Below are 24,652 nucleotides of genomic sequence, written 5' to 3'. Positions count from 1 at the left end.
GGTATTATTGCAATTTTTTTTACAAGAGAGCTATTGTTGCAGAATTTTTTTGTCTTGTAAACGTCGTGTTTCTTCTAAGGAAGGCCGTTAAATTCTCGGTGAAATTCATTCTGGTGATTGCGCGCATCATGTCGGCTCATGGTCCTTGGTGGCAAAAGCTTTCCAGCATGGTTTCTATTGGCTTACAACTCACGCAGACATCATTCGCAAGTGTGATGGTTGCCAAAAATTTGCACGACAAGCTCATGTGCCGGCTCAGGAATCACGGATAATCCCAATCACTTGGCCGTTTGCCTTTATATAGGTGTTTACAGAAGAATGTTTTGCAACATTAGTGATGTTGCAGAATCTTTCTTGCAGCAGGGAGGATGTTGCAAGAAAAAAATCACCACCGGTGAGGGAGGAGCAGCACCACCCATCCCACAGCCGGCGAGCACCAGATCACCGACCAGGTCGCTCACCACATCCTCCTCTCCAGCGAGGTGGGTGTACCGTGCTTGGCCGATAGTTGTGGTGGAGGCGAGCGGCAACACCGACCAATGCGCCGACCCCGGCTGCAACCTCGTCGCCTTATCCTCCTCTGCGGGGAGGTGAGTGGTTGCCGGTGCCAAAGCGTCGGGCGACGCACATCTCTCATTCAGCGTTGCAGGGATTTGGATGTCGCTACCTTGTCTTCATCTTTCCCGGTCCGTAAGAGACCCGTTGTTGCGGTGATAAGAATGCAACAACGGGTCAGTTGCAAATCTAATAGTAGTGGCCCGTGGGGCACGTGGCGTGCAGGGAAGATGGCGGAGGCGGGAGCTGCAATCCGCCGGGTGATTATAAGCCTTTTCCAATTTTAAAATACCTTACAACTCCCACTCGACTCCAGCCAATCGTTGGCCGCCGTGCGTGTGCGCGTGCGTGCACCACCCGCCGACGTGCAGGCGTGCAGCCTGCACCCATCGGTCGACGCTTCCGATGGCCAGCGAACAAGAAGAGCGCATAGCGTTGATGATCGCGAGGAGCGCCGCATCGACAAGAGCAAGCCGACAACAACACCAAGGAGCCATGGCAAGACCCTCCCTGCCTCTGCTATATCTACCCACGCACGCCGCGCCGAGCAAAGCTCCCCACCTGATCGATCCATCCGTCTCTCCTCTCCCCCACGTACCCAGCAACCATGGCTCGTCATGGCGGCGGCGGCGGTAGCGGCAGCTGCACGTCGAAGGCGTCTCTGGCCAGGTACATCCCGCGGGCCCTGCGGGGCCGGAAGAAGCAGCAGCCGTACCTCATGGGGGGCCGGCGGCGGGCGCCCGACGGCTACGCGGCGTCGGTGGAGCTCAGCGCGAGCGCCGGCTCCACGTGGCCCGCCGACTCGGTGGTGCGGGTGGTGCTCTGGAGCGGCATCGTGGAGGTGTACGCGGGCGTGGTGCTCGCCTGCGCCGTCGTCGGCAACCACCCGCCGGGCCTCTGCCTCGCGCACCCGGACGTCTTCCGCAACCCGCACGGCGCCACCGTGCGGCCCCTCGAGCCGCTCTTCCCCGGCCAGAAGGTGCTGCTGCTGCCCGAGACCACCGTGCGCCGGCTCCAGCGCGACATCCCCGAGGGCTCCGTCGGGGCCAACCCCGACCACGACGACCGCGAGGACGAGGACGCGGCGGCGTCGTCCACGGACGACGCGGACACGGACGCTGACATGTCCTCGTCGTCGTGGTCGGGGGAGGAGCGGGAGGCGACGCCGGAGGGGTGCTGCGCGAGGGACTTCTTCGTGAACCGGGAATTCTGGGCCGAGTGGCAGTTCAAGAGGATGGTGGACCGCGGGCTCGCCGTCAAAAAGGAGGGCGCCGCCAGGCCGGCGAAGAAGGACAAGAAGAGGCGGAGGAAGACGAAGCAGACGGACGGCACGCCGGACGCGGCGGCGGGCACGGGGTGCCGTAACTCCGGCAGGATAAGCCAGGCGCAGAAGTGGACGAGGCCGTGGGAGCCGAGCCTGCCGTCCGTGGACGAGGACGAGGAGGACGCGACGCCGCCGTCGACCCCTTCATCGGAGGCGGCGGCGAGGACCGACCACGAGACGGCATGAGCTCATCGACGCGATCTTGTCCATGGTCGAACGTGCACATAGTGGCTTTCCGGGCAGCTTAATCTGCATGCACGGCGTGGATCCTGGTATATAACCATGGATTTGTGTCCATATATACCAGGAGAGGTTTAGAATGGTTATTGTGAATTATTACAATTACTCGTGGTTGTAGATGCATATAAAACTGTAAACTGGTAACATGTCGTGGAATTTGTAAATCGCCGGTTTGCTTTGGTGGTTGTCTTCTTGTATAATTTTTCAAATTTATCTTTTTTTTAGACAAACAGGCAGGAGCTCCCTGGCTCCATTATACTAAATGAAACCATCAGATGTCAATACAAGCAACAAAGCTGTTCAGAAAGCAACTAAACGAAGTTCTCCAAGTACTTATTACATCTTCCACCCACAAAGAGATACTAGCTATTTCATAGCATTTCTCTCTCTTTTTTGGGGGGCCACATCATATTTCTCATTAAGTGACTAGTCGAAGCAATTTGTGTTTTTTGTTATTGATTAGTCCTAGAGTTGTGGCTTTTTGTTAAAATCCCCTAAAGTTAAACCTTTTTGTGGTACTCAACAATGATGTTTAATGCCAATTTATGAAAAATTAGCCAGGGAAGCTATACTGATACAGGGAGACTATAATCAAAAAGTTATACTAAAGTTGGTGTCACTTATTTTGGGCGGAGAGAGTATAATGGCTGAAGCTTAGTTTTAGTGAGTTGTCCCTTTTTAATTAACATTTCTTACATCAAACAAGTTTCCAGGAAACTACCATGACAAGCAGCTGAACATTACGCTGACCAAGATTTAGAACCAGAAATCCGGTGACTTTACCACTAGTGTCCGTAACATCGGGCTTTTATCATCACATGGCACATGTGGTAAGCAATCAAAACATGAGACTATCATCGAATGGCCCAAAGAAATTAATACATTTAACACTTTTTTATTTCTATCTATGTATACTTTCTGCCCGAGGCAGAGCATCAACGTGATTTGAGAAAGGGTTAAATAAGAATTAAACAAAGTTGATGGGGCTAATTTAGTATATTATATTAAATTTGGCATAAATTGTTGGGTTCAACCCTCTCTTCGAGCAAGGGCGCCCCTAGCACAGACTGCGCATAAGGTTCTTGATGGGCCCATGTTGTTAGAATAAATTCGAGGCACTTTGTTGATTATCCGAGGACCAAGCAATCACATAAGCATGACACCGAGATTTGTTAACAAGGTTCATTATCATGACTACATCCCCGGGGCATGACTACGGACAATCCTTCCCATGACACCGCTACTATACCGCACTCCGGCCGCCCGGGCGCCGGCACACGCCGCCGGCTCCCCCGCGTGCCCGTGCTATTATGTTGGCATAGGTTACATCGTGTGTCTACCCCCGCTATATATGAAAGGCCTAGAATACAAGTGTCCTACTTGAACACGACTCTGTATCCTGTCTACACACCGTACGACTCCAAGTCCAATTGTAACCTAACTTGTACAATAATATTCGACACAATTCTAAAAAACTCCACCTTGGCGAATATTCTCCACCACCTTGAATTCGTTCGTGCGTCGAACCTCCATGTACATTGGACTTGAGATACGCCATGAGCCCCACTGCTACTCCCAGACTCCCATGTGACTCCATCTGCAACTGTAGTCCATTCTCGTCTTCTTTACAGTCAACACTTGAGAAAAATTAAGTTCCTCATTACTCTACCTTGTGCTTCCAACTTCCGGAGTATCCGTTCAACGACATCACACACCGATCACTGTCTGCGTGAAAAAAATGAACAACTCACATATTGGACGCCACATATAAGAGTTACGTGAACTCAACGTCACCACTTTTTATGTACTCCTTGTCTTAAACTTGAAGGAATTTCACCGTCGCCCTGTGTCACCCTGAGTCAAATTCGCAGTTGTCTCACCCTTCTTCCGGATAGTCTCTGACATGTCCCACCGCTATAGCACTGCGCCTCCTTCTGCCTTGTCATCCGCACTTTGCCATGTGCACTGAACACCACAAAATATACGGCCATGTACTCTCTCAGCTTTTGACAATTTTAGACTTCCCGCCACTTTCTCAGATTCTCCATGGTCAACTCCTGTCCATCTTCTGACACCGATAGATCCAGTCACCAACTTGAATCCAATACTTGTCAACACCGCTTCAGCATCCCCTGCATAATTTGTCTGACCACACGTCTGACCGCTAGTGCCTTGGCCTGTCGATGTGTCCCGTGCTTACCGCACGCCTCGCCGCTATCACCGCGTCGAGCCTCTGCTGTCCTGGTCGCGTCTCCCGGGTAGCTAGCCCACACTGCCTCAACCCCCACTGCAGAGAACCACCGATCTTCACCGACCGATACCGAGTATCACGTCTCCATCAGACCACTGGTACCTAGTCCGACCCACGTGTCTCTCGCCTTCCCGCTGAAATAGGATACGACTCTCCGGATCCTTATGCCGTAGCCCCTCCATCAGCACAGAGTGAAGTCTTTCGCTAGACTCCAGCTCCACCTTCAACATGACTCCATGTAGCTGCGCTATGCTACCCCGCGCCCTGTCGACTTCAAGCTATCATGTGTACACAATCTTGAATTAACCCTGCGCCATAGTCTGTCGAAGCCGCACAAGCCCTCGAGTCTGCACCACGTGTTTCCACGCCCCAGAAGTTGGCCACCATCAGCATCACGCTCCTATGTCGTCGTCGCTGAAATCACCACCGTCTTCTACTTTGACCGACATCCCCATCGATCCGTCAGACAGTCCAGTCCGACCCAGCTGAATTATCCGACTGCACCATGCTCCACCCTGCATCGTGTCCGCCTCGCACATCTGTGCATTGCCTTGACGCCCTGTGTATGCATGATCCCCGCACGAAGCGCTCCAGGCTTCCAAATCATCTCCCGCGAATTGTCATACATCATATAATTTCCATCTTAGTTGTATGGGCTTCTGCAACACCGTCAAACATCACTGCTATGCCGACCGAGCTACTCCACTCCTACCGTAAAATCCAATCACGAGACAATATCCTTTGGTCCATACGTGGTGGTGCTTCTCTTGGCACAAACTACAATGCTTGAGGTTGATTTGTTTTCTCAGCCAACGTCATGGCTACCAGATGAAAGATATCCATATGATTAGTTTCCTTCGCTGATTGATTTCCTCCTGCCTTACGCACGTGCATTATTTTTCACAAACCTCAATCTGCCTCTACGTATTCAGCAGTAGTCTTGCACGCACTAATGCACGGCTGGGCAACGCCCGCTTTGCCCGCACAACTTGCACGCTCCATGGGTTGCTCCCGTGCCGGCGCCCTTGCACGCCCCGCGTGGGCGTCCACCTGGACCTGGGCTTGACCCCGCCACGCACCCAACAGGGCCCACGGCTGGCTTGTCAGATCCCCTGATGCTGGCCTATCTGCCCCTTGCCACCTTGCGGTGCCCGGTCTCCTGCTGCTCCATGTCAACGCGTACGGCGCTGTTTCCCGATCTCGCTGAGAAGCACCATCCGATCCAATCTGCCGAAATTGCCTCTCTCAATGGATCTACCGAAAACCTCTGGACGCTTCTCCGGATCGCTATATGAGCAGGCGTCTCGCTGCAACGTCGAATTTTCCTGTCGCCGTCTGCGACCAACTCGACAGATTCCACGAATTTTTCCGCTCCTTCCTCTAAATCAATGAATATCCGCGGCCTCTTCGTAACCTTGCTCATGATACCACTTGTTAGAATAAATCCGAGGCACTCCGTTGATCATTCGAGAACCAAGCAATCACATAAGCACGACACCGAGATTTGTTAAGAGGTTCATCATCATGGCTACATCCCCGGGGCATGACTACGGGCGCTCCTCCCCATGACACCGCTACTATACCGCACTCCGGCCGCCCGGGCGCCGGCACACGCCGCCGGCTCCCCCGCGTGCCCATGCTATTATGTTGGCATAGGTTACATCGTGTGTCTACCCCCGCTATATATGAGAGGTCTAGGATACAAGTGTCCTCCTTGGACACACTCCGTATCCTGTCTACACACCATACGACTCCAAGTCCAACTGTAACCTAACTTGTACAATAATATTCGACACAATTCTAACACATGTGTTGACTGCACATGGGGCGGCCTTTATCATAGGCCTATGTCAAAATCATGACATAGGTTGCATGACAGTGTATAATGGTAACGAACCACTCTCATGTTGTGTCATGGAGTGTTGATAGTCTAGGTACTTCTAGACACTCGATGTAATATTTTTGAAGTGCTCTGTACAACTTATAAGGAATGGAACATTCACTGTGTGAATAGCGAAGCAGGCGGAAGCTCCCCGTTCACTTTGTCTCACTCCTCTATGCTCTTTCCTCCTCCCGTCGATACTCTTCCCTTCCCGGGAAGAACTCCGGCCACCGGCGCAAAATCGGGTATTGTGTTAGTGTCAAATATTATGTGTTTATGCAAAGAAAAAGGGGGTGGGAGCCTCACTAACCTCCACCACTCAGCTATAGGGTTCCATGGCCGTCACCGCCCTGCCCCCAGACGGACACTTGCTCCGCCCCTGTAGTCCTCAACTCTTCGCCTCTCTTGCTCCGTTCGCCGCCCTGTAGACCTCCGAAGGTGTATCTCTCTTATACTGACGACAATGGTTGCATGTGTGCAAGGCAACCGCGAGCATCTCCTCTCTCATGTGTTTCTGCTTTCCTTCATCTTCTCTCTCTCTCTATATATATATATCTCTCTCTCTCCCCCTGCCTGTGGCCCATCTCTTCTCTTCTCTCTCTGCGCTTTTTACTGATTGTTACTTTATACTTTATTTATGCTCCAGCAGCATATCCGCAACGTACCCAGAGGCGGAGCTAGTGTTATGCCGTTCGGTTCAAGCTATACTTCATTTTTTTTGTCACCGCGTATATGTACATGGGTATTGATTAGCTATGAACACAATAATAAAATCTCATCTGAACCCATTAAATCACAATGCATACGTGAATAGCCCAATCAAAGCTCACACGTACATGCCCATCATGGCTTGCCGATAAGGTTGGTCGTAATGTAAGTATCATAGCTAGTATCATGCATGCCAAATAGGCAATTTTGATGATGTGGCATAGAATTAAATGAAGAAAGAGATGATTGAGTATCATACAATGATACCGTATCATAATAAATGCAATGCTACTATGTGTCATGCATGACAATAAATAAAGTCATCTATGATACTAGTAGATGATACTATGCATTAGGGAGGTAGTATCACACACTAGTACCATATGCATGATACTAATTTATGATACTACCCATTACAAGCAGCCTAACACAAGACTCTCGACACACGATCACTCCCCCGATTCTCCCGTCTTCGACCCTCTCTTTGCCACAAGACACCAGTTGCATACGGACAACGACAGCTCGGGAACGGCAACCGACACATCACACATCTCCTCCCTCTTATTTCTATCGGTTATTCTTTCTTTGAGAGTTTGAGTGCTATATTATTATTGGTGGTATAAATTATAATTTACACATAATTAGTTTATACCAAATCCTCACAATAAGTCAATGAGTAAACCCATTGATTTTCTCGTTCTGCCCCCCAGCTCAGGGCGTAGTTAATGTACATGTTTTGGGCGTAGATGACACCAACAACTTGTCTCGACCAAGGGGAGTTACACAAGTAATCAACTTCCTTATCCTAAGAAAAAGTCACCTTTTAACCCATATTCAGTGCAAATAGTGAAGGTTAGCCTAGGTGATAACCCCCAAGTAAAATGAAGCAATCCTATACACAACACATCTTCGGTGCGAGATTCATATTATCGTACTCATGATATTTTTTTTTGAGCAACCGGCAGGAGCACTGCCTTTTCACTAAAGAGGAAATATGTACATGTTGGCATGTTTTAAGAGGGACATGCGAGAAACCACTAGGTAGACCAAAACCACATATGAACTACTCTTGGATTTCAATAACTCTAGGCCTAAATCAAAATCTCGTCACGCAATCTCCTCGAAGGTGAGATGGGCCTTGATTGATCTAGATCATCTCAAGCACATCAAAGGCACACCAATAACAAAAGCAATCAAAACCCTAGTACTAGTCTACAAAGCCTTCTATTTAGAGAAACTTCGATTTAGATAAGCCGCCTTCTGATCCAACTGGTCAAAAGGGAATTTCAGAGTGCACCAATAATCTCAAAAAACAAGATGAGATTCAAATAAAACCAGAAAAGTAAACTTTGGAATGTGAGGGGCTTTACAAGTTTTGCTTAATGTACTTGTTAAAAGCTTGTGAAATTTACATGTTAATTTTGTTTAATCTTTCCAGGAAGAACCAAGCTCCCTATAAAGCTACAAAGTTATTATTTACTACTTTATTTGGAATATGCAAACAAGTGGAGTGAGGATCGCATTCACTTGGTATGTATCTTTGTTAGTTTGTTTTAATGTAACAGTTAAACGTGATTTGATATTTTGGTTGTTTATACTATCTTTGAATGTTATATATAGTCACTGGTGAAGCTAGATAGAAACTTTAGTGGAGCCAAATAGTAAAATATGCAGATATGTGGGAGCAAATAATTAAAAATTCCATCAAAGCCCTCCAAAATTTCTGAACTTTGCATTATTTTGAAGGTTGGGGGCAATGCCCTCCCCGGCGCCCGTACACATAGATTTGCTACTATTGATCAGAGATTGTACAATGGCTAGTTCATACTCAAACCATGAGTGCACCCATTGGAAAAAAATCTGACTCCGCCCCTAAACATGCCCTCTGTTCCGCTCCTACCCGGGTAGCTCCCTGTGGGAGCAGGCTACCCCGGGAAGATAGCCGCGATGCGATCTTGTTCATGGTCGAACGTGCACATAATGATTTCTCGGGCAGCTTAAGCTGCATGCATGGTGTTGATCCTGGTATATATAAACATGGATTTGTGTCCATATGCCAGGAGGTTTAGAATGGTTATTGTGAATTACTCGTGCCTGTAGATGCATAAAATTGTAAACCGGTAACATGTCGAGGAATTTATAAATCACCAGTTTGCTTTGGTGATTGTCTTATACAATTTTTCAAATTTATCACTCAAAACTAGTGTATTTGTATAAAGATTAAATTTCATAGGCTAGTGCATCACAATTTTTAGTTGGCATTTATACTTTTTGTCAAAAAGGAGGAATACTGCCGACCTCTGCATCTCCTGATGCACACAACCATCTTATTAAAAATCCAGGTCTAGAACAAAGTCTCAAAGTCTTAAGCAGTAGTAGGAAGCTTAAAAGTAAATAAATTTGCCACAACCGCTGAAAATATGGTAAGATGACTAAACGCCTATCATATTATTGAACCGTCATCCAAATCGGTTGTAAGTATCCCATGCAACTGTCTTTCATAGGTTGCACCCAGTAGTCATATGCTTCCTGTGTGGTCCGCATGGCTGAGATATGAACTCGTAAAGATAGACGCCATGGTTCTCAGGTCTTGTCCGGCCATCATCTACAACCCCGGCACTTTACACCGGACGCTAGGACGTTTCCTTGGCCGTTACGTGCGATTCCTGGCCGAGTCGAGTAAATTGGCTAGCGGCCATGCCAAAGGACCCCGCGGGCGCCACTGCTTTTTCCTCTCAACATTTTCATTCTTTTTTAACCCGTGTAGTGCCTGTTAGCATTGCTAGCGTTTGGAAGGAGGGACTCTAATACAGATGTTAAGCAAAAAAATCTTTTATTTATTTTCTTTTAAGCGCCTATGGAAGTGCTGGGTGTAAGAAAAACTGTGATGCGGAAACTTTATTCCAGGATCATGTATGCACTGGTTGATTCAACCTTTTGATATCTTTAATTTACATACCTTGATGTCTCCATAATATATGTCAAACCATCAAAATTGTCAGTGAAATGGCTCCATAAATAATGCATAATCACCAATGCATTAGTCGTAAACTATCCACGGACCATACAGTAGTAGAGAGTGTTTTCTCTCCCCTCTTCCTTCATCTTTTAGTATCCCCTCAGATGATCAGAGAACGGTCTGTTATGTACCACGTACACGCTATCTATTATTTGCACTTTCATGTGTATGTGTACATCAACACTCTCGTAATATATTTCTTTACCCTCTAACGTGCATATGTGCTGCTACTTAATCCTAGTGCCAAATGACGTTCGAAGGTACTGCTATTTACTAATTTACAGGACACGAAGAGATGCTTACCGAGGACACTGATTGTTGTATCCAACACGAATGTTTGTTCTCAATCGTCGTGTCCTCTAAGACTACCACGTATCCAACCGCCTAACTATTGCCTAATCAGATGCCTTCTAGACTACCTATAGTAAGAAGTAACTTAAACTAGTAACATGCATATGTGTGATGTCATGTAACATTTTGTTTATTAAAGATCAAGCTTGGCGTGTAGTGGAACCACTCATCAAGAAATATCTTGAAACTCATTTTTAAAAAAAATCCGAGAACCATGTTTATCTTGATACTTATACTAAAATAGTCGTATGCATCCCTAGTTGGTGCATAGGCCGAGAAGTGAAAAATCTCTCTCATTTAAAAGTGGTTGCATGCATCACCCAAATGTAGAGGCCGAGGTCATCCTCCTTTTTTAAAATAATGCAACTCTTCATTTATTACGTTATAGACTCATCTTATCTTGGTATGTGTGATGTTACTCATATTGTGAGTAAGTAGCTATGTTACTTAATTTATCTCTCTATTTATTAATTAACTGCCACAACATCTTTCTTTGCTTAGGTATCATATATGTTACTACTCTCTATGCTACTCCCACTATGGATGGTCTTACAAGGGATGCAATTGTTCGAAGCAGCCCTTTGCCTCACACGTGATTGCATGGAACCGGCTAATTACCTACGGCCAATTAGCAGTACTATAATTATTTTCCGTAAACGTACACAGCCTCGAGGCATCCAATGGACGTGTGTTTTCCATAGGCCATGACTTCACGACGTGATGCGTATCTTCTAGTAAGAGCAACAGTAACCTTTCACTAACACATCCATGCATTCACCACGTACGTGCTGCTAACTGAACCAAGAGGCTGGCTATTAGCATGTGATAGTTAGCAATGTATATGCATTGCACTCTGATATACCTTTATACATACACATCTACCACATATTTAATTATTTATGAAGGGAGAGAAGAGTGTATTTAAGCCCACAATTCTATTTCCTTTATGTCTAGTAATCATCACACTAGACAACATAATATTAGAATTATTTCTCTAAATTACATGGGTCACACTGAATATTCAAAATATTCTTACACGGGGGCGTTGGAGATGTCCTCATGGTCAAAATCTCCGCCTGATAGCTGAACCGTGAACCCAAATTTCACTATGATTCAATCTGGGAAGGGGTGGTTTGTTTTGGACCATTTCGTGCTGTTCCTCCTTCGGTTTCACTTTGGGTTAGAGCATCTCCAATAAACGATCCGTATGTAAAAATAACTAATTTTTGAATATTTGAGAGCAAAAAGCGTTACTCCAACAGACGGTCCATATAAAAAAAAATTAGACCACCGTCTCTTGAAGTTGTAAAATTTAAAACTTCGTGATGCAAATTTACATCACGAGATACAACTGATGTAAAACTGCGGCCGGCCGCCAAATGACCAACCGCCACTTCATTCCCCTTCCACCTCGCGACAGCCCACCCGCGACCCGCCCCGCCGCAGCTCCCCGCTCGGCCGCGGCCCCGCCGTAGATCCAGCCCCCGCCGCCGATTCCACCCCGCATGGGCCGTCGCCAGCCGCCGCGCCGCCCCATCGCGTCCGCCTCCGCTCCGGCCGCCTTCGCCCCGCCCCGACCCCGTCCGCCTCCTCTTCGGCCGCCTCCGCCTCCTGTCCGTCCTTCGCTTGGCCCCGCTCCGTCCGCCTCCACCCGGCCCCGCTCCATCTGCCTCCGCCTCTGGTCCATCCACCGCCCCGTCCCGTCCGCCTCCGTCCCGCTCCACACGCCGTCGCCCTGCTTCGTCCGCCTCCGCCCCGCGCCGCACGCCGCCGCCCCGCTCCCCGCTCGGCCGCCGCCCGCTCCCCGATGGCGCCGAAGAAGACGCTGAAGGGCAAGTCCGGTTTCTTCAGCATGAGGGCGAAGCCCTTCTGGAACTTCGGAGTGCAGTTCTCCGACGCCGGGCGCGTTGGTGGCTCAGCACGTATCCCACCGCTGGTGAGGCCGCGCGTGCCCACGATGTGGCGGTGTGGCGTGCCGGACGGCCGAAGACGGACCTCAACTTCCCGGAAGTCGAGTCCCAGGCGGTGGCGGAGTGGCCCGTGCCACAGGGCATCTGTATGGAGGAGATGCCGGTGAAGAAGGCGAAGAAGAGACCAGCGGTTGTTGTCGCTCCCGGCGAGAGCGACGAGGCGACGATGACTCGGTTTGCACGATAGCATCCGCAGTACGTCCAGGCCGAGCTGGAGCACTACTGGAAGCGCGACGTCGAGGCGAAAAAGAAGGGGGTGAAGAAGGAGGACGAGGCCAGCCCCTCGACTGTGATCCCTATCGAGTCGTCGGATGAGGACTGGGGTGACTCCGAGGAGGGGGACGAGGGGTGCGATGACCCGACCAAGGACGAGTTCTGGGAGTAGTTCCGCAGCTCCAACGACGAGTAGTTTCATCTAGTAGTTCGAATAAGTAGTAGTTGAATTTGTGTATGAAACTATGCTGAATTTCATGTTTGAACTATGTTGAGATGAAGTAGTAGTTGGTCATTTTAATCTTGGTTTTGAACCATCTGTTGAAGTTGCTCTTTTATTTACATCTCCGTTTTGGACCATCTGTTGGAGTTGAGCATTTTTCGGAGATGTAGAAAGCACTTTTTGGTGCTCCAAATTTGGACCATCACCGGTTTGGACCACCAAAATAACATCATCTATTGGAGATGCTCTTAGGTTGTAACGGACAGAAGAATTAAATGGTCTGGAGCGGTGTGGGTTGAGCTAAGAGATGGGCTTTTTTTCCTGAAGTGAAAGAGATGGGCTGGTGTGGGTAGAAAGCAGAAAGAACGAAATGGATTGAACCCATTTGTCATCCACGGGTTCAACCCATGACTCTAGCCACACCACTCTCAGAGGCTCCAACTCTAGCGTGTTCAACATGATTTGAAAGGGGGTTAAATGAGTGTTAAACAGAGATTTTTGTGTGGAAAGAACCTCAAATTATAACATAACAGAAGGCATTGTAGGTTGCAGTCGTCTTCATATCGTTCCAGCTGCTCCGGGGGAAACCATAGATCTAGGATTCCCGGAATGGACGATGACGGGGCCTTCGGGGCCATTCCCCCTCTTGAGGGCATCGTCTTGGAGCAGGGATAATGGGTTGGAGCAGGTATATACTCATCCCAATGAACATAGGAATAATGTGAGCACGAGGACTTGAACTCTGTTAGGTTAGGAATACCACTATTCACGTAACCATTCAACCAGAGACTGATTCGCTACTGATATTTGATTTGACTAGCTTTGATCTGATGCCAGGGTCGGATTTTGTCCAAGAAGGAAACTGGCCGTTCGCCCATCGTCTCGCTCGGGGCGTGCGGTTTAGTAAGGCAACTCGCAGAATGTTTAAAGGGTGCGTCCTCTCCGGCAGTGTCGGTGGCAAGTAGAAAAGCAAAGGGATTGATTCCTGCCGGACGCAAGACGCAACGAGCATTGTTTCTTTTCCTGCCGTAGCCATCGTCCTTTGCATCACCCGAAAAAGCAAAGGAAAATGGGTTGGATTGGATTCCTCAAGGACGACTCTTTGCATCCAGTACTATACTACTATACTGTGTAGTGCGATCCAACCACCCGGCAATTGCCATCTCCCCGAGCTCGTCCGAATCTTTCTTCGAACACAACGTAGTACCAGGGCAAGCTCAGCTCATTCGGTAGCGGACGCATTTCCATCGATTTGGTAATCAGTCTAATCCTCCCCCTGCTACTTCCAAGGCTTGAGCGATTTTCTTAGCATCGGCGGCCGGTCTCAACTCACGCCAAGCCTTGAAAAGGTGTGTTTGCTTCCTACTCCCTCCGTTGCTTATTATAGTGGTGTTCTAACCTTCTTCTAGCTAAAACGAATGTGTATAGACGTGTTTCTGTGTGTTTGTTCACTCATTTTAGTCTATATGTAGTCCCCGTTAAAATATCCAAAACATCTTTATAATAATGAATGAAGAGAGTATCTTGCTTACTGGCGTACTACCGCTTTTCTTTCTATAAGAAAAAGGTGTTTTTTGAAGGATTGATCTTGCTGAGCAAATCAACACCCCCATTCAATATGTATTCTTGGTCAAATAGTATCTTAAATTCTTAATTACAACACCGTCAGTTCACTTCCACATTCAATACTCTCTCTATTGCTGTTTATAAAACCAACCTACACGTGCTGCCTCCCTTTCGGTTTAGAGGGCTTATTATGTCAAAAAAAAATTCATTTTGTAAGTCCCATTTTCATTGCTCTTCATCACCTGTTCTGATTTAGAGGCACATCAAATTGTTCAATGTAATAATTACAAGAAAATTCATCAATGCATGTAAAAGTTCTAGGGTCATTTAGTGGTCACACATTCATCCATGGCAATTAATATATTGGTAAACACAATTTGAGGATACCAACTGCATTAATTAATTACTTTTGCAAGCTATGAAATTGATTCCACCACGCATCATTTGTCTCGGTTGGGGAGATTTTGGAATTGGGCTCTCTAAACCGAAAGGGAGGGAGTACTTATATTGTAAAATTGAATTAACGAAATATGCATGGGTTATAACCACAAGAAAAATAGGGTGTGCTACGTTTTCGCTGGCTGATCTATTTAAAAGATCGGCCGGCTCATGAGCTCTCGGATCTGACGCATCAAGCACCCGAGGTGCCCTCTACCATTGCAACACAGTTCTTGTTACATTTTTTTATTGCAACATAGGTCTTGTTGTAGAAACTTTTTCCAACTGAGGTCTTGTTGCAGATTTTTTTTGTCTTCACCTTTTTTGCAACATAACTGTTGTTAGGGAGATACTTCTGCAACATTGGTGATGTTGCCCTTCGCAAAAAAACATTGGTGATGTTGCAGAAAGAATTGTAATGGAGACTCCGCTAGAAAAAAAAGTGAGTTAGGGGCTCACGTCACGTGGACATGTGTCGTACGAGCGAGGTGGCAAACGAGAGGCAACAAATCAGTCGGCTGAAGAGAATCGTCCATTGAAAGAAGTTTCTATTGACATATATTATATGACATTTAACTTGCCTTTTATTGTTTGAATTGGTAATCTAGAAATATGTACGGGCCTTATAAAAATGTACCGGCCTTATTCTGATGGTGTATATTGCTCTAGCACTACGCACTAGCAGTAACTATTGTATTGAGTTTTGAGAGTTTGGTGTAGTGGCAGTACTTTATTTCAGTACTAGTATTGGCCACGCCCTGCTTTATAAATTAATAAAGCAAACAGAAGTCGCAAGCATACGAGGTATTACAGACCGGGATAAATTTTAAAGCATACGAGTTATTAGGCTGTTCATAGTGGGAGTAACTTAGACTAGTGTCATGCATATGACACTAGTCTTTGTTACTACCTTCATAGTGCAAAGTAATATACAAGTAGTATCATAGATGATTGCATTTATTACATTATAGACTCATTTTGCTTTGGTTTGCGTTATGTTACAATAACATATTATGTTACTCCAAACACATCTCTCCTCATTAACTAGATGCCACATAAGCAAACTTGTCTTGGAATGCGCTATGTTACTTGCTAAGTTACTCCCACTATGACCAGCCTTGTAATTTATACTAGTGTCATGCATATGACACTAGTCTAAGTTACTACCTCCATAATGCAAATTAACATAATAGTAGTGTCATAGATGACTACATTTATTACCTTATAGACTCATACTTTTTCGGAAAGCGCTATGTTACAGTAACATATTATGTTACTCTAAACACCTCTCTCCTCATTAACTATGTGCCACATGAGCAAAAAATTCTTGAAGTGCGTTATCTTACTACCTAAGTTACTCCCACTATGACTAGCCTTACAGTTCGGGATAATTTAAAGTTGCAGCGCAAAAGTGGATACAAGTTGCAGCTCAAGCTAATCCCCCTCTACTCTCTACTTTGACCAGAATTTATCCTGTGGCTGATGGTGCGTGCGGTGTAAAGTTTTAAACTACATAATGTCATGTATAATGGTTGATAAGATAGTCTTATTTCAAATCTTGCATGTAATTTAGAGATGACAAAAAAATATGTCTACAATGGGTCATCTCTTAGCCTTATCTCCAATAACTAGCTATTCCTAAAAATGTGCTGAGACATATTGTGCTAAGAGATCATCTCTCGCCTTCTCTTAAATAAGAGAAGACAAGCCTTTTCTTATGATTTTTCTCTCCTTCACCTCATCATTTATCCTACGTGTCATTTCTAAATAGAACCATTGCACATGCCCTAAGCGGCCTGTCTAATGTAAGTTGTCCTATTTACTCGTCATGCATGCACATTTCTTGCATGTTATGGGTGTCGAAAACACATTGTCTAGTTGCTAATGACACTTCTTTTTATCTTGTTCTTATAGCTGCACAAAGTTAACTTCCGGTGGAGCAATGGCCAGAGGGCCGATTTACATCTGGAATGAGTGGGCAACACAAATCCTCGTCCTGCTTAGCTTTGCACTGCAGATCTTCCTCTTTGTCTTCGCTAGGACCCGTCGATGTGGATCTTCCCCCTTGCTGAGGTTCCTCCTTTGGCTGGTGTACCTCATGGCCGATTCGACTGCTATCTACACACTCGGGCATCTTTCCATCAATGGCATATTGCACGAGCACGAGCTGGTGGTGTTCTGGGCGCCATTCCTGGTCGTGCATCTTGGTAGCCAAGACACCATCACCGCCTACGCCCTCGAGGACAACCAGCTTTGGCCGCGCCACCTACTAAATCTTGGCGTCCAAGCCTTTGGGGTTGCTTATATCCTATACAAGCATATTGGACATATCTCCACCTCATTGGGATTGGCTACTTGCTTGATGTTTGTCATTGGTCTCATCAAGTATGGGGAGAGAATATGGGCTCTAAAGTGCGCCACCATGGACGACATCCGAAGCTCTATCAAGAAGTGTGGGCTTCTCCCTACTTACTACGGTGATCTTCCGCCGCCCTCGGGAGCGAGCGCAGAAGAGCGGGACGAAGAAGAGCTTTTGTTGTTTGCCCAAGCCATGCTCCCTCTTTGCAAGGGTGGGATTATTAATTTTCCTGTGGTTTTAATTTCTCATCCACATAATTCTCCTTCCAACTTGAGCTGGTGCTGGAACTGGAACTGGAAGGCCACCTTTAAGGTGGTGGAGATGGAGCTCTCCCTCATGTATGACATCCTCTACACCAAGGCTGCAATCATCCACAGCTGGTATGGCTACTGCATCCGTGTCTTCTTGCCGTTTGGGACCGTTGCGGCATTTCTATTGTTTCAAGTAAGTGGTGATAAAGACGGTTGCAGCAGAATCGATGTTGCTATCACTTACATCTTGTTGGTAGGTGCCTTCCTCCTAGACATGTCGTCAATGTTGAGTGCTTTGGTGTCGACCTGGACATGTGGTTTCTTTTGGACTAGAAATTGGAGGAGGCTTGGTTGTGTCATCATGTCTCTCCGTCGGTATGTCAAGGCTGCTACAGGAAATAGAGGGTGGTCAGGCTCCATTGGGCAGTTTAACTTGATGCATTTCTGCTCTCGTGACAAGAGCAAGCTAAGCATTAGAGTGTCCAAGATGGTGAGACTCGAGGATCTATGGAACAAAAGGCATTATTCTAAGACCCTAGTGATCTCAGAGGATGTCGAGGAGTTGGTGTTCAAGCATGTATGGCAACTAGTGAAGAAGATTCAGCATCCAAGAGCAGAAGATGAGACTCAGTGCAAGATTGGTGTGGAGGAGCCCAAGGCAATGATGCCAACGATTTCCGAACGGCTGGGCTTTCGCCCTGAATTATACGATGACACTGCCAGGAGGCGTAAGAAATTTGATGATGCTCTCAGCTTGAGCGATGAACTCCAAGAGGTGGTCCTTACATGGCACGTCTTTACAAATGTTTTCATCTTGTGCAGCGTTGCCCCTAAGGATGCATCATTATTTGCATATCTAAAGGCGGTCAAGGCGTTGTCAGATTATATGGTGTTCCTCATCGTTGTGCGCCCTGATACCATACCTGGTATCGAGCTACGAAGCCTGTATGAAGCAACCCGAGATGCTCTCGAGGAAATATGGCGTACCAATACTTATGCAATAAAAGAGAAGAATCTTGCCAGCATCCTGCAAAACAGTAAACATGAGGATCTTGGGAAGGCGAGCGTCATTATCTCGCACGGAACTTTATACGCCAAGCTACTGATGGATTTGGTAGATACAAGCAATCACGACAACTCCGGTGTCATATCGTCGTATGAAGATATTGACCATGTCGCCATGGGTAAACTGAAGCACCTAATGCCAGACCTGGAATCCTCATGCAGAGTTGGTGTTGTGTTTGATATGGCCAAAGCGTTGGCGCTTATCCTGGATACATGGGTGCGTCTACTCGTCTTGGCTTCCGTACGATCCAGCGGCGATGCCCATGCGAGACAGATCAACCGTGGAGGCGAGCTCACGACCGTGGTCTGGCTCATGGAGGAACACGCCAGCGTGTTTTTCAACCCACCCACCGCGGCCGGCTACGAGCGATATCGGTCTGAAGGTCGGTTCCAATGGTACCGATGCAGTGATATATGCCGTCTCAAGGCCGGTTCCAATGGTGACACGGAACAGTAATGTAATTAATGTATATATAGAGATATTGTATTTTAGCAGCAAATTCTGTGTACCTACCAGTGGCTACTGCATAGTGTGTTATCGTTTAACAGTACGAGCGGCGATGTAATACTAACAGAAGGAAGTTGCAACTGTTGGTATTGATCTAAAGGCCCAATGGGCCAAAACGAAAAAGAAATAAAACAGAAGATAACTTAACGTGAGGGAGAGGGGTATGAACCAACGATCGTTCCCCTTGACCCCAACTCACGCGCCCTGATCGGGGGCACCCTAACCAACTATGGTTTTGGTCCCCTGTCGCCAGCGCACATATAAACAGATGGGGGAGCAGCCGGCACCAACGTCAGACTAGTTCTCGTACGGTTTACTCTTGCTCCCCACATCCCTAAACCCTAACCGATCTGGGGGAGCGCTGCACGACGGGAAGATCATCTCCAAGCTCTGCCCCTGTCCCAGGGCAGTGCCGGTGGCACCCCGAGGGACGCCGCTACCTGCAGCGAGCATCTTCACCGAGGCTGCATCAAGCCTGCATCGAGCAGGCACGGGACTTCAGCAGGCACGGGACTTCGCACCGTCGACACCAATGGCTGCTTCCATTGGTGGTAAGAACTCAACCCCTCTCTGATCTGTGCCATTGGTGATCTAATGCCTGGCTTATGATCTGTTAAGTAGATCCTACGGGATTATAAATCTATCAATGGTATCTTGAGCATGGTTAAGCCTAGATTAGATCCCTAAGATGATCTGCTTAAGTTTGATGATCCTGATTACGTACTGATGATTAAGGTTTAAGTCTAATGGTTCATGAATAAAGTTCAGATTGCCCTCTGTTCAAGTCGATGTTTGATCTCTAGGGTTATGTGTTTCGGTCAAAGTCTAATTGGCTATGGGTTAGTGCTAATTATACAATGATTATGATAAATGATGTTCTGCTAGTTTGTTTTGCCACGTTTCTGCATCTAGATTGTTAATTAGCACTGTTTAGTTCCTGAGAAAGATCAATTGGCAAGATTAAAGAAGCTACTTTTGCCAATTCAGTCGAACCCAACTCTAGAAATCCCCTAACCGAAACCCTAGAAAAGTTAAATCCCAAATCAGAGCCCAAAATGAATGAAGTTCAACACAAGAAGAGGTTTTGGGGCTCACCAAGATGATGCCGGCCTTCGGGGTCCGCACGGCCGCCGCCGTGCGCGCACGCCATGGCCGGGACGCCGCCGCCCCTCAGGACGGCGAGCGGAATGAAGCAGCAGCCGCCGCTGCTGCGCTCACGCACGCGCGCGTCGCCTGGCCTCCATGCCTTGCACGCCGCCGTCGCCGTCGAACGCCTGCGCCGGCAGCAGCCGGCGAAATGACCTCCCTTCCGCCGCACAAGTCGCCGTGCGCGCGACGCTGGAGCTATGCTCGCCGGAGGAGCGCGCAGAACTCGGTCCGTCGCACGCTGCTCTGGCGAGGGCAGCCACCGCGCCGCCATGGCTGGCGAGCCTCGAGCCGCCGCGCGGTCGCCGCTCGTCTGGAGTGAGCGAGGAAATCGGGAGGAGATGGGGAAATGAGGGCTAGGGTTTGACCCTCGCTCGTTTTGCTCCGTGCGGGATGATCGCGGCCATCGGCCCGATCGGACGGCCGAGAGCGACGGGTGGCTCAGGGCAGGCCTTCAGGCATTATACGGGCCGTTTTTGCGGCTGGGCTTCGGCCCGAGTTGTCTTAGCCCACAGAAAAGGTGTTTACTGGGCTAGGATTTAAAGAGCTGCCGTGGGTTTTGGGCTAAAATTGAAGTTTCTGTGCGTTTTCTATTTATTCAGTGTATTTCCGTATTATGATTATTCTCAAAATGTTCTTGCACTGTTATAAATAGAAAATTGCCAGAAAAATGATTTTGAAATTATGGTTTAGTTTTCTGAATGAAATGGAACCAACGAGAAATTTTATTTAGAAAACTTTTATAAATTAATGTTTGTGTCATTTTATGGCACATTTATGTTCATCCCATGGTAATATCAATAAATGGAGAATTATTAATGTTGGAAAATTGATATTACACATGAGATTAATGTGATCATTTTTGTAATACAGACCAACGTTGTTTTACATTTTTGAATCACTCCGTTAATTCCTTATTATTTTCTGCCCAACCGTGATATAATTTGGAGTTAATTTTTTTTGCATGAAAATTGATCAAACCAACATACGTTAATTTTTTGTGCAATTTTAATTATGATGTTCTTTTCCTTTACTTACGATACTTTGAAATCATGACAGCTTCCGGTTCTCGTGGCCTCGAGATCGAGCCACTTACTGGGAATAACTTCCAATCATGGAAGGACTCGTTGCTTTTGCACCTCGGATCGCATGAGGTTGACCTCGCACTGAGGGAAAGTAAACCAGTGGAACCTGCAAAGGGTGCCACTGGGTATGCTGAGCTTAAGAAAGACTATGATGCTAAAGTTGAGAAGTGGGAGAGGTCAAACAGAATGGCACTCCTAATTATGAACTTCTCCATCTCGACCGAGATCAAAGGGGCTATTCCTGCCAATGAAAGTGCCGCCGAATATTTGAAATCGGTGGAAGAACAATTTAAGGGCTCAGAGAAAGTGTATGCAGATGAGCTTTTGCACAAGCTGCTTGCAAAATATGACGGGCATGGAAATGTGAGGGAGCACATCTTAAGCATGAGCAATGCCGCGGCAAAGCTTAAAACCATGAAGTGTGACTTGAACGAAGAGCTTCTTGTGCTCCTAGTTTTTAGGTCACTACCCTCACAATTCAATCCATTCAAGATAAACTATAACTCTCTTGAAACCAAATGGAAACTATCTGAACTCATTGCACATTGCGTTCAAGAGGAAGAGAGAATGAAGAGTGAGCAGAAAGATCAAGCTCTCCATGTTAACTCTGCAAAGAGGAAGCACATGAGAACCATGCTCATAACAATAATGTGCCCAACAAAAAGCAGTATTCCAAAAAGAATCCTCCAAAGCCTAAGCAATGCAACGAGGCAAGTTGTTCACGTCCCGCACCTTCAGCGGCCACTTCAGTTAATCTTACAAATGCTGCTGGAGAAAGACTTTGCAATTTTTGCAAGCAGCCAAATCATTTCAAGGCGGACTGTCCAGGTTTTCTCAAGTGGCTGAACAAAAAGGGTAAGGATGAGATCACTCTTGTAGATGAATCTCTATATGTTGATTTTTCTGAATCTACATGGTGGATTGACTCAGGTGCGACTGTTCATGTCGCGAATTCTTTGCAGGGATTCCATATAAGCCACACCCCAAGGGGTACAAGAAGACTTAATGTCACGAATGGGAAGGAGGCTGAAGTTGAAGCCGTGGGCTCCCTCACCTTGAAGTTGCACACTGGTTTCCTACTTCAGCTCAAGGACGTTCTTTATGTGCCTACTTTGAGTAGGAATTTGATTTCAGTTTCATGTTTAGACGATTTTGGATTTCATTGTACCTTCGGGGAGAAACAATGTTTTTTAAAGTATTGTAATAAGGATGTTGGTCTCGCCGTCCGACGAGGCAAACTTTATATGTTAAATCTTTCCGGTTATCCTATGTGTGTGAATCTCTGCGAGATGAATATGAATGAATGCAATCATAAAAAGAATGGGAGAAGTATCAATCCTTCTTCGAAATTGTGGCATCGTCGCTTGGGCCACATTTCGAGGGGGAGAATGGAACGATTGATTAAAGAAGAAATACTTCATCCGCTAGATTTCTCTGATGCAGGCAATTGTATTGACTGTATTAAGGGAAAATATGTGAAAACAATTAAGAAAGGAGCAGTAAGAGCCACATCGGTCCTTGAACTTATTCATACTGACATATGCGGACCTTTTAACGTAAAGTCTATGGATGGTTTTGATTCCTTCATTACCTTCACAGACGATTTCTCTCGCTATGGCTACATTTACCCCATACGTGATCGATCCGAAGCTTTGGACAAATTTAAGATTTATAAAGCCGAGGTTGAAAATCAACTCAACCTAAAGATCAAAGTAGTACGGTCTGATCGCGGGGGAGAATATTATGGTAGGCATGCTCCTTATGGGCAAATTCTAGGACCGTTCGCAAAATATCTTGCTGAAAATGGAATAATTGCCCAATACTCAATGCCTGGTGAACCTCAGCAAAATGGCGTAGCTGAGCGTCACAATCGCACTCTTATGGATATGGTACGTAGCATGCTTAGTCATGCGAACTTACCAGTAAGCCTTTGGATAGAGGCATTGAAAACAGCTGCACACATCCTAAATCTTGCTCCAACTAAGTCAGCACCGAGCACACCTTACGAGATGTGGGCGGGAAAGAAACCGAGCTTGAATTACTTACGAGTGTGGGGCTGCCCGGCTGAAGCTAAAGTATTCAATCCACATATTAAGAAATTGGACCCAAAGACAGTCAGTTGTTTTTTCATTGGGTATCCTCATAGAGGAAAAGGATATCGCTTTTATTGCCCAGGTCATGCCACCAAGTTTGTGGAAACTAGGCAAGCGGTGTTTTTTGAGGATAATGAAGTCACTGAGGTTAGGGCGATTGATCTTGAGGAGAAGCGGGTGTACGTGCCATTCCCGACTATCCAACAGAACTTTATCCCTATGCCTAATATGCACGAGACACCTACTGGTGATCCTGAACCTGAAGTGGATCCTCAATCCGACGAGGAGCCTCAGCATAATGAAGATCCTCAGCATGATGAGGATCCTCAGCCAAATGATGATCCTCAACCCAATGTTAATCCTCAGCCTTCTCGGGCAAGAGAAAATGCACATACTAATGAGCCTATGAGAAGATCACAACGGGAAAAGAAAAAGGCCATCTCTAGTGATTATGTCACTTTCATGTGTGAGGATGAAAATGACATAGGGAAGGCACAAGATCCGACCTCATATAAAGAAGCCACTAAAAGTGAAGACTCGTCCAAATGGTTGGTAGCCATGGAAGACGAATTGAAATCTATGAGCTCGAATGATGTTTGGGACTTAGTAGAAGTTCCTGATGGAGCCAAAAGGGTAGGCTGCAAGTGGGTCTACAAAACCAAATATGATTCCAATTGGAACGTCGAAAGGTTCAAAGCGAGACTTGTAGCAAAAGGTTTTACACAGAGAGAAGGAATCGATTATAAGGAGACCTTCTCGCCTGTGTCATCCAAAGATTCTTTCAGAATTGTCATGGCACTTGTAGCTCATTATGATTTGGAGCTGCATCAAATGGATGTCAAGACAGCATTTTTGAATGGTGACTTAAAAGAAGAAGTTTACATGACTCAACCTGAAGGTTTTGTCGTGGAAGGAAAAGAACACATGGCATGTCGTTTAAAGAAATCCATATATGGCTTGAGACAAGCTTCAAGGCAGTGGTACCTAAAGTTCGACGAGATTATTAGAACTTTTGGTTTTAAAGAGAATGAAGTGGACAACTGCATATATGTTAAATTTAAAGGCAGTAGGTTCACAATTTTAGTCCTATATGTGGATGATATTCTATTGGCTTGCAGTGATAAAGATATGCTGCATGAGACCAAGAGATTTCTGTCCTCAAAATTTGACATGAAGGATCTCGGTGAAGCCTCGTATGTCCTTGGCATCGAGATTCATCGAGATAGGTCCAAAGGAACATTAGGACTATTGCAAAAGGCATACTTTGAGAGAGTACTAAAGAAATTCAATATGCATAAGTGCTCTTCCTCACCTGCCCCCATAGTTAAGGGCGATAAGTTTGGGACATTCCAATGTCCGAGGAACCAAAATGAAACTGATCAGATGAAGTCGATTCCTTATGCTT

General features: G+C 46.5%; 2 protein-coding genes and 1 pseudogene across 2 annotated transcripts; all 3 read left to right on the top strand.

The window, feature by feature from the left end:
* The first annotated feature begins 847 nt into the window (after positions 1 to 847).
* On the top strand, positions 848 to 2,421 carry LOC125553136 (uncharacterized). Its single transcript, XM_048716920.2, has one exon. It carries the CDS (start codon positions 1,163 to 1,165, stop codon positions 2,063 to 2,065), a length of 903 nt encoding a protein of 300 aa, XP_048572877.1. The 5' UTR covers positions 848 to 1,162; the 3' UTR covers positions 2,066 to 2,421.
* A 9,414-nt stretch (positions 2,422 to 11,835) lies between these two features.
* LOC147977118 (uncharacterized) lies at positions 11,836 to 12,487 on the top strand (annotated as a pseudogene).
* A 1,306-nt stretch (positions 12,488 to 13,793) lies between these two features.
* On the top strand, positions 13,794 to 18,991 carry LOC125553140 (uncharacterized). The gene is made up of 2 exons (XM_048716925.2): positions 13,794 to 14,085; positions 16,655 to 18,991. The coding sequence occupies exon 2, from the start codon at positions 16,683 to 16,685 to the stop codon at positions 18,870 to 18,872; it is 2,190 nt and encodes a 729-aa protein (XP_048572882.2). The 5' UTR covers positions 13,794 to 14,085; positions 16,655 to 16,682; the 3' UTR covers positions 18,873 to 18,991.
* The last annotated feature ends 5,661 nt before the right edge of the window (positions 18,992 to 24,652 follow it).

The sequence above is a fragment of the Triticum urartu genome, chromosome 4A (assembly GCF_056163025.1).
Source record: "Triticum urartu cultivar PI428250 chromosome 4A, HENAU_Tu73, whole genome shotgun sequence".
Classification (NCBI taxonomy): domain Eukaryota; kingdom Viridiplantae; phylum Streptophyta; class Magnoliopsida; order Poales; family Poaceae; genus Triticum; species Triticum urartu.
The sequence above is the reverse complement of the archived record's forward strand: the minus strand, read 5'-3'. Positions and strand labels throughout refer to the sequence as shown.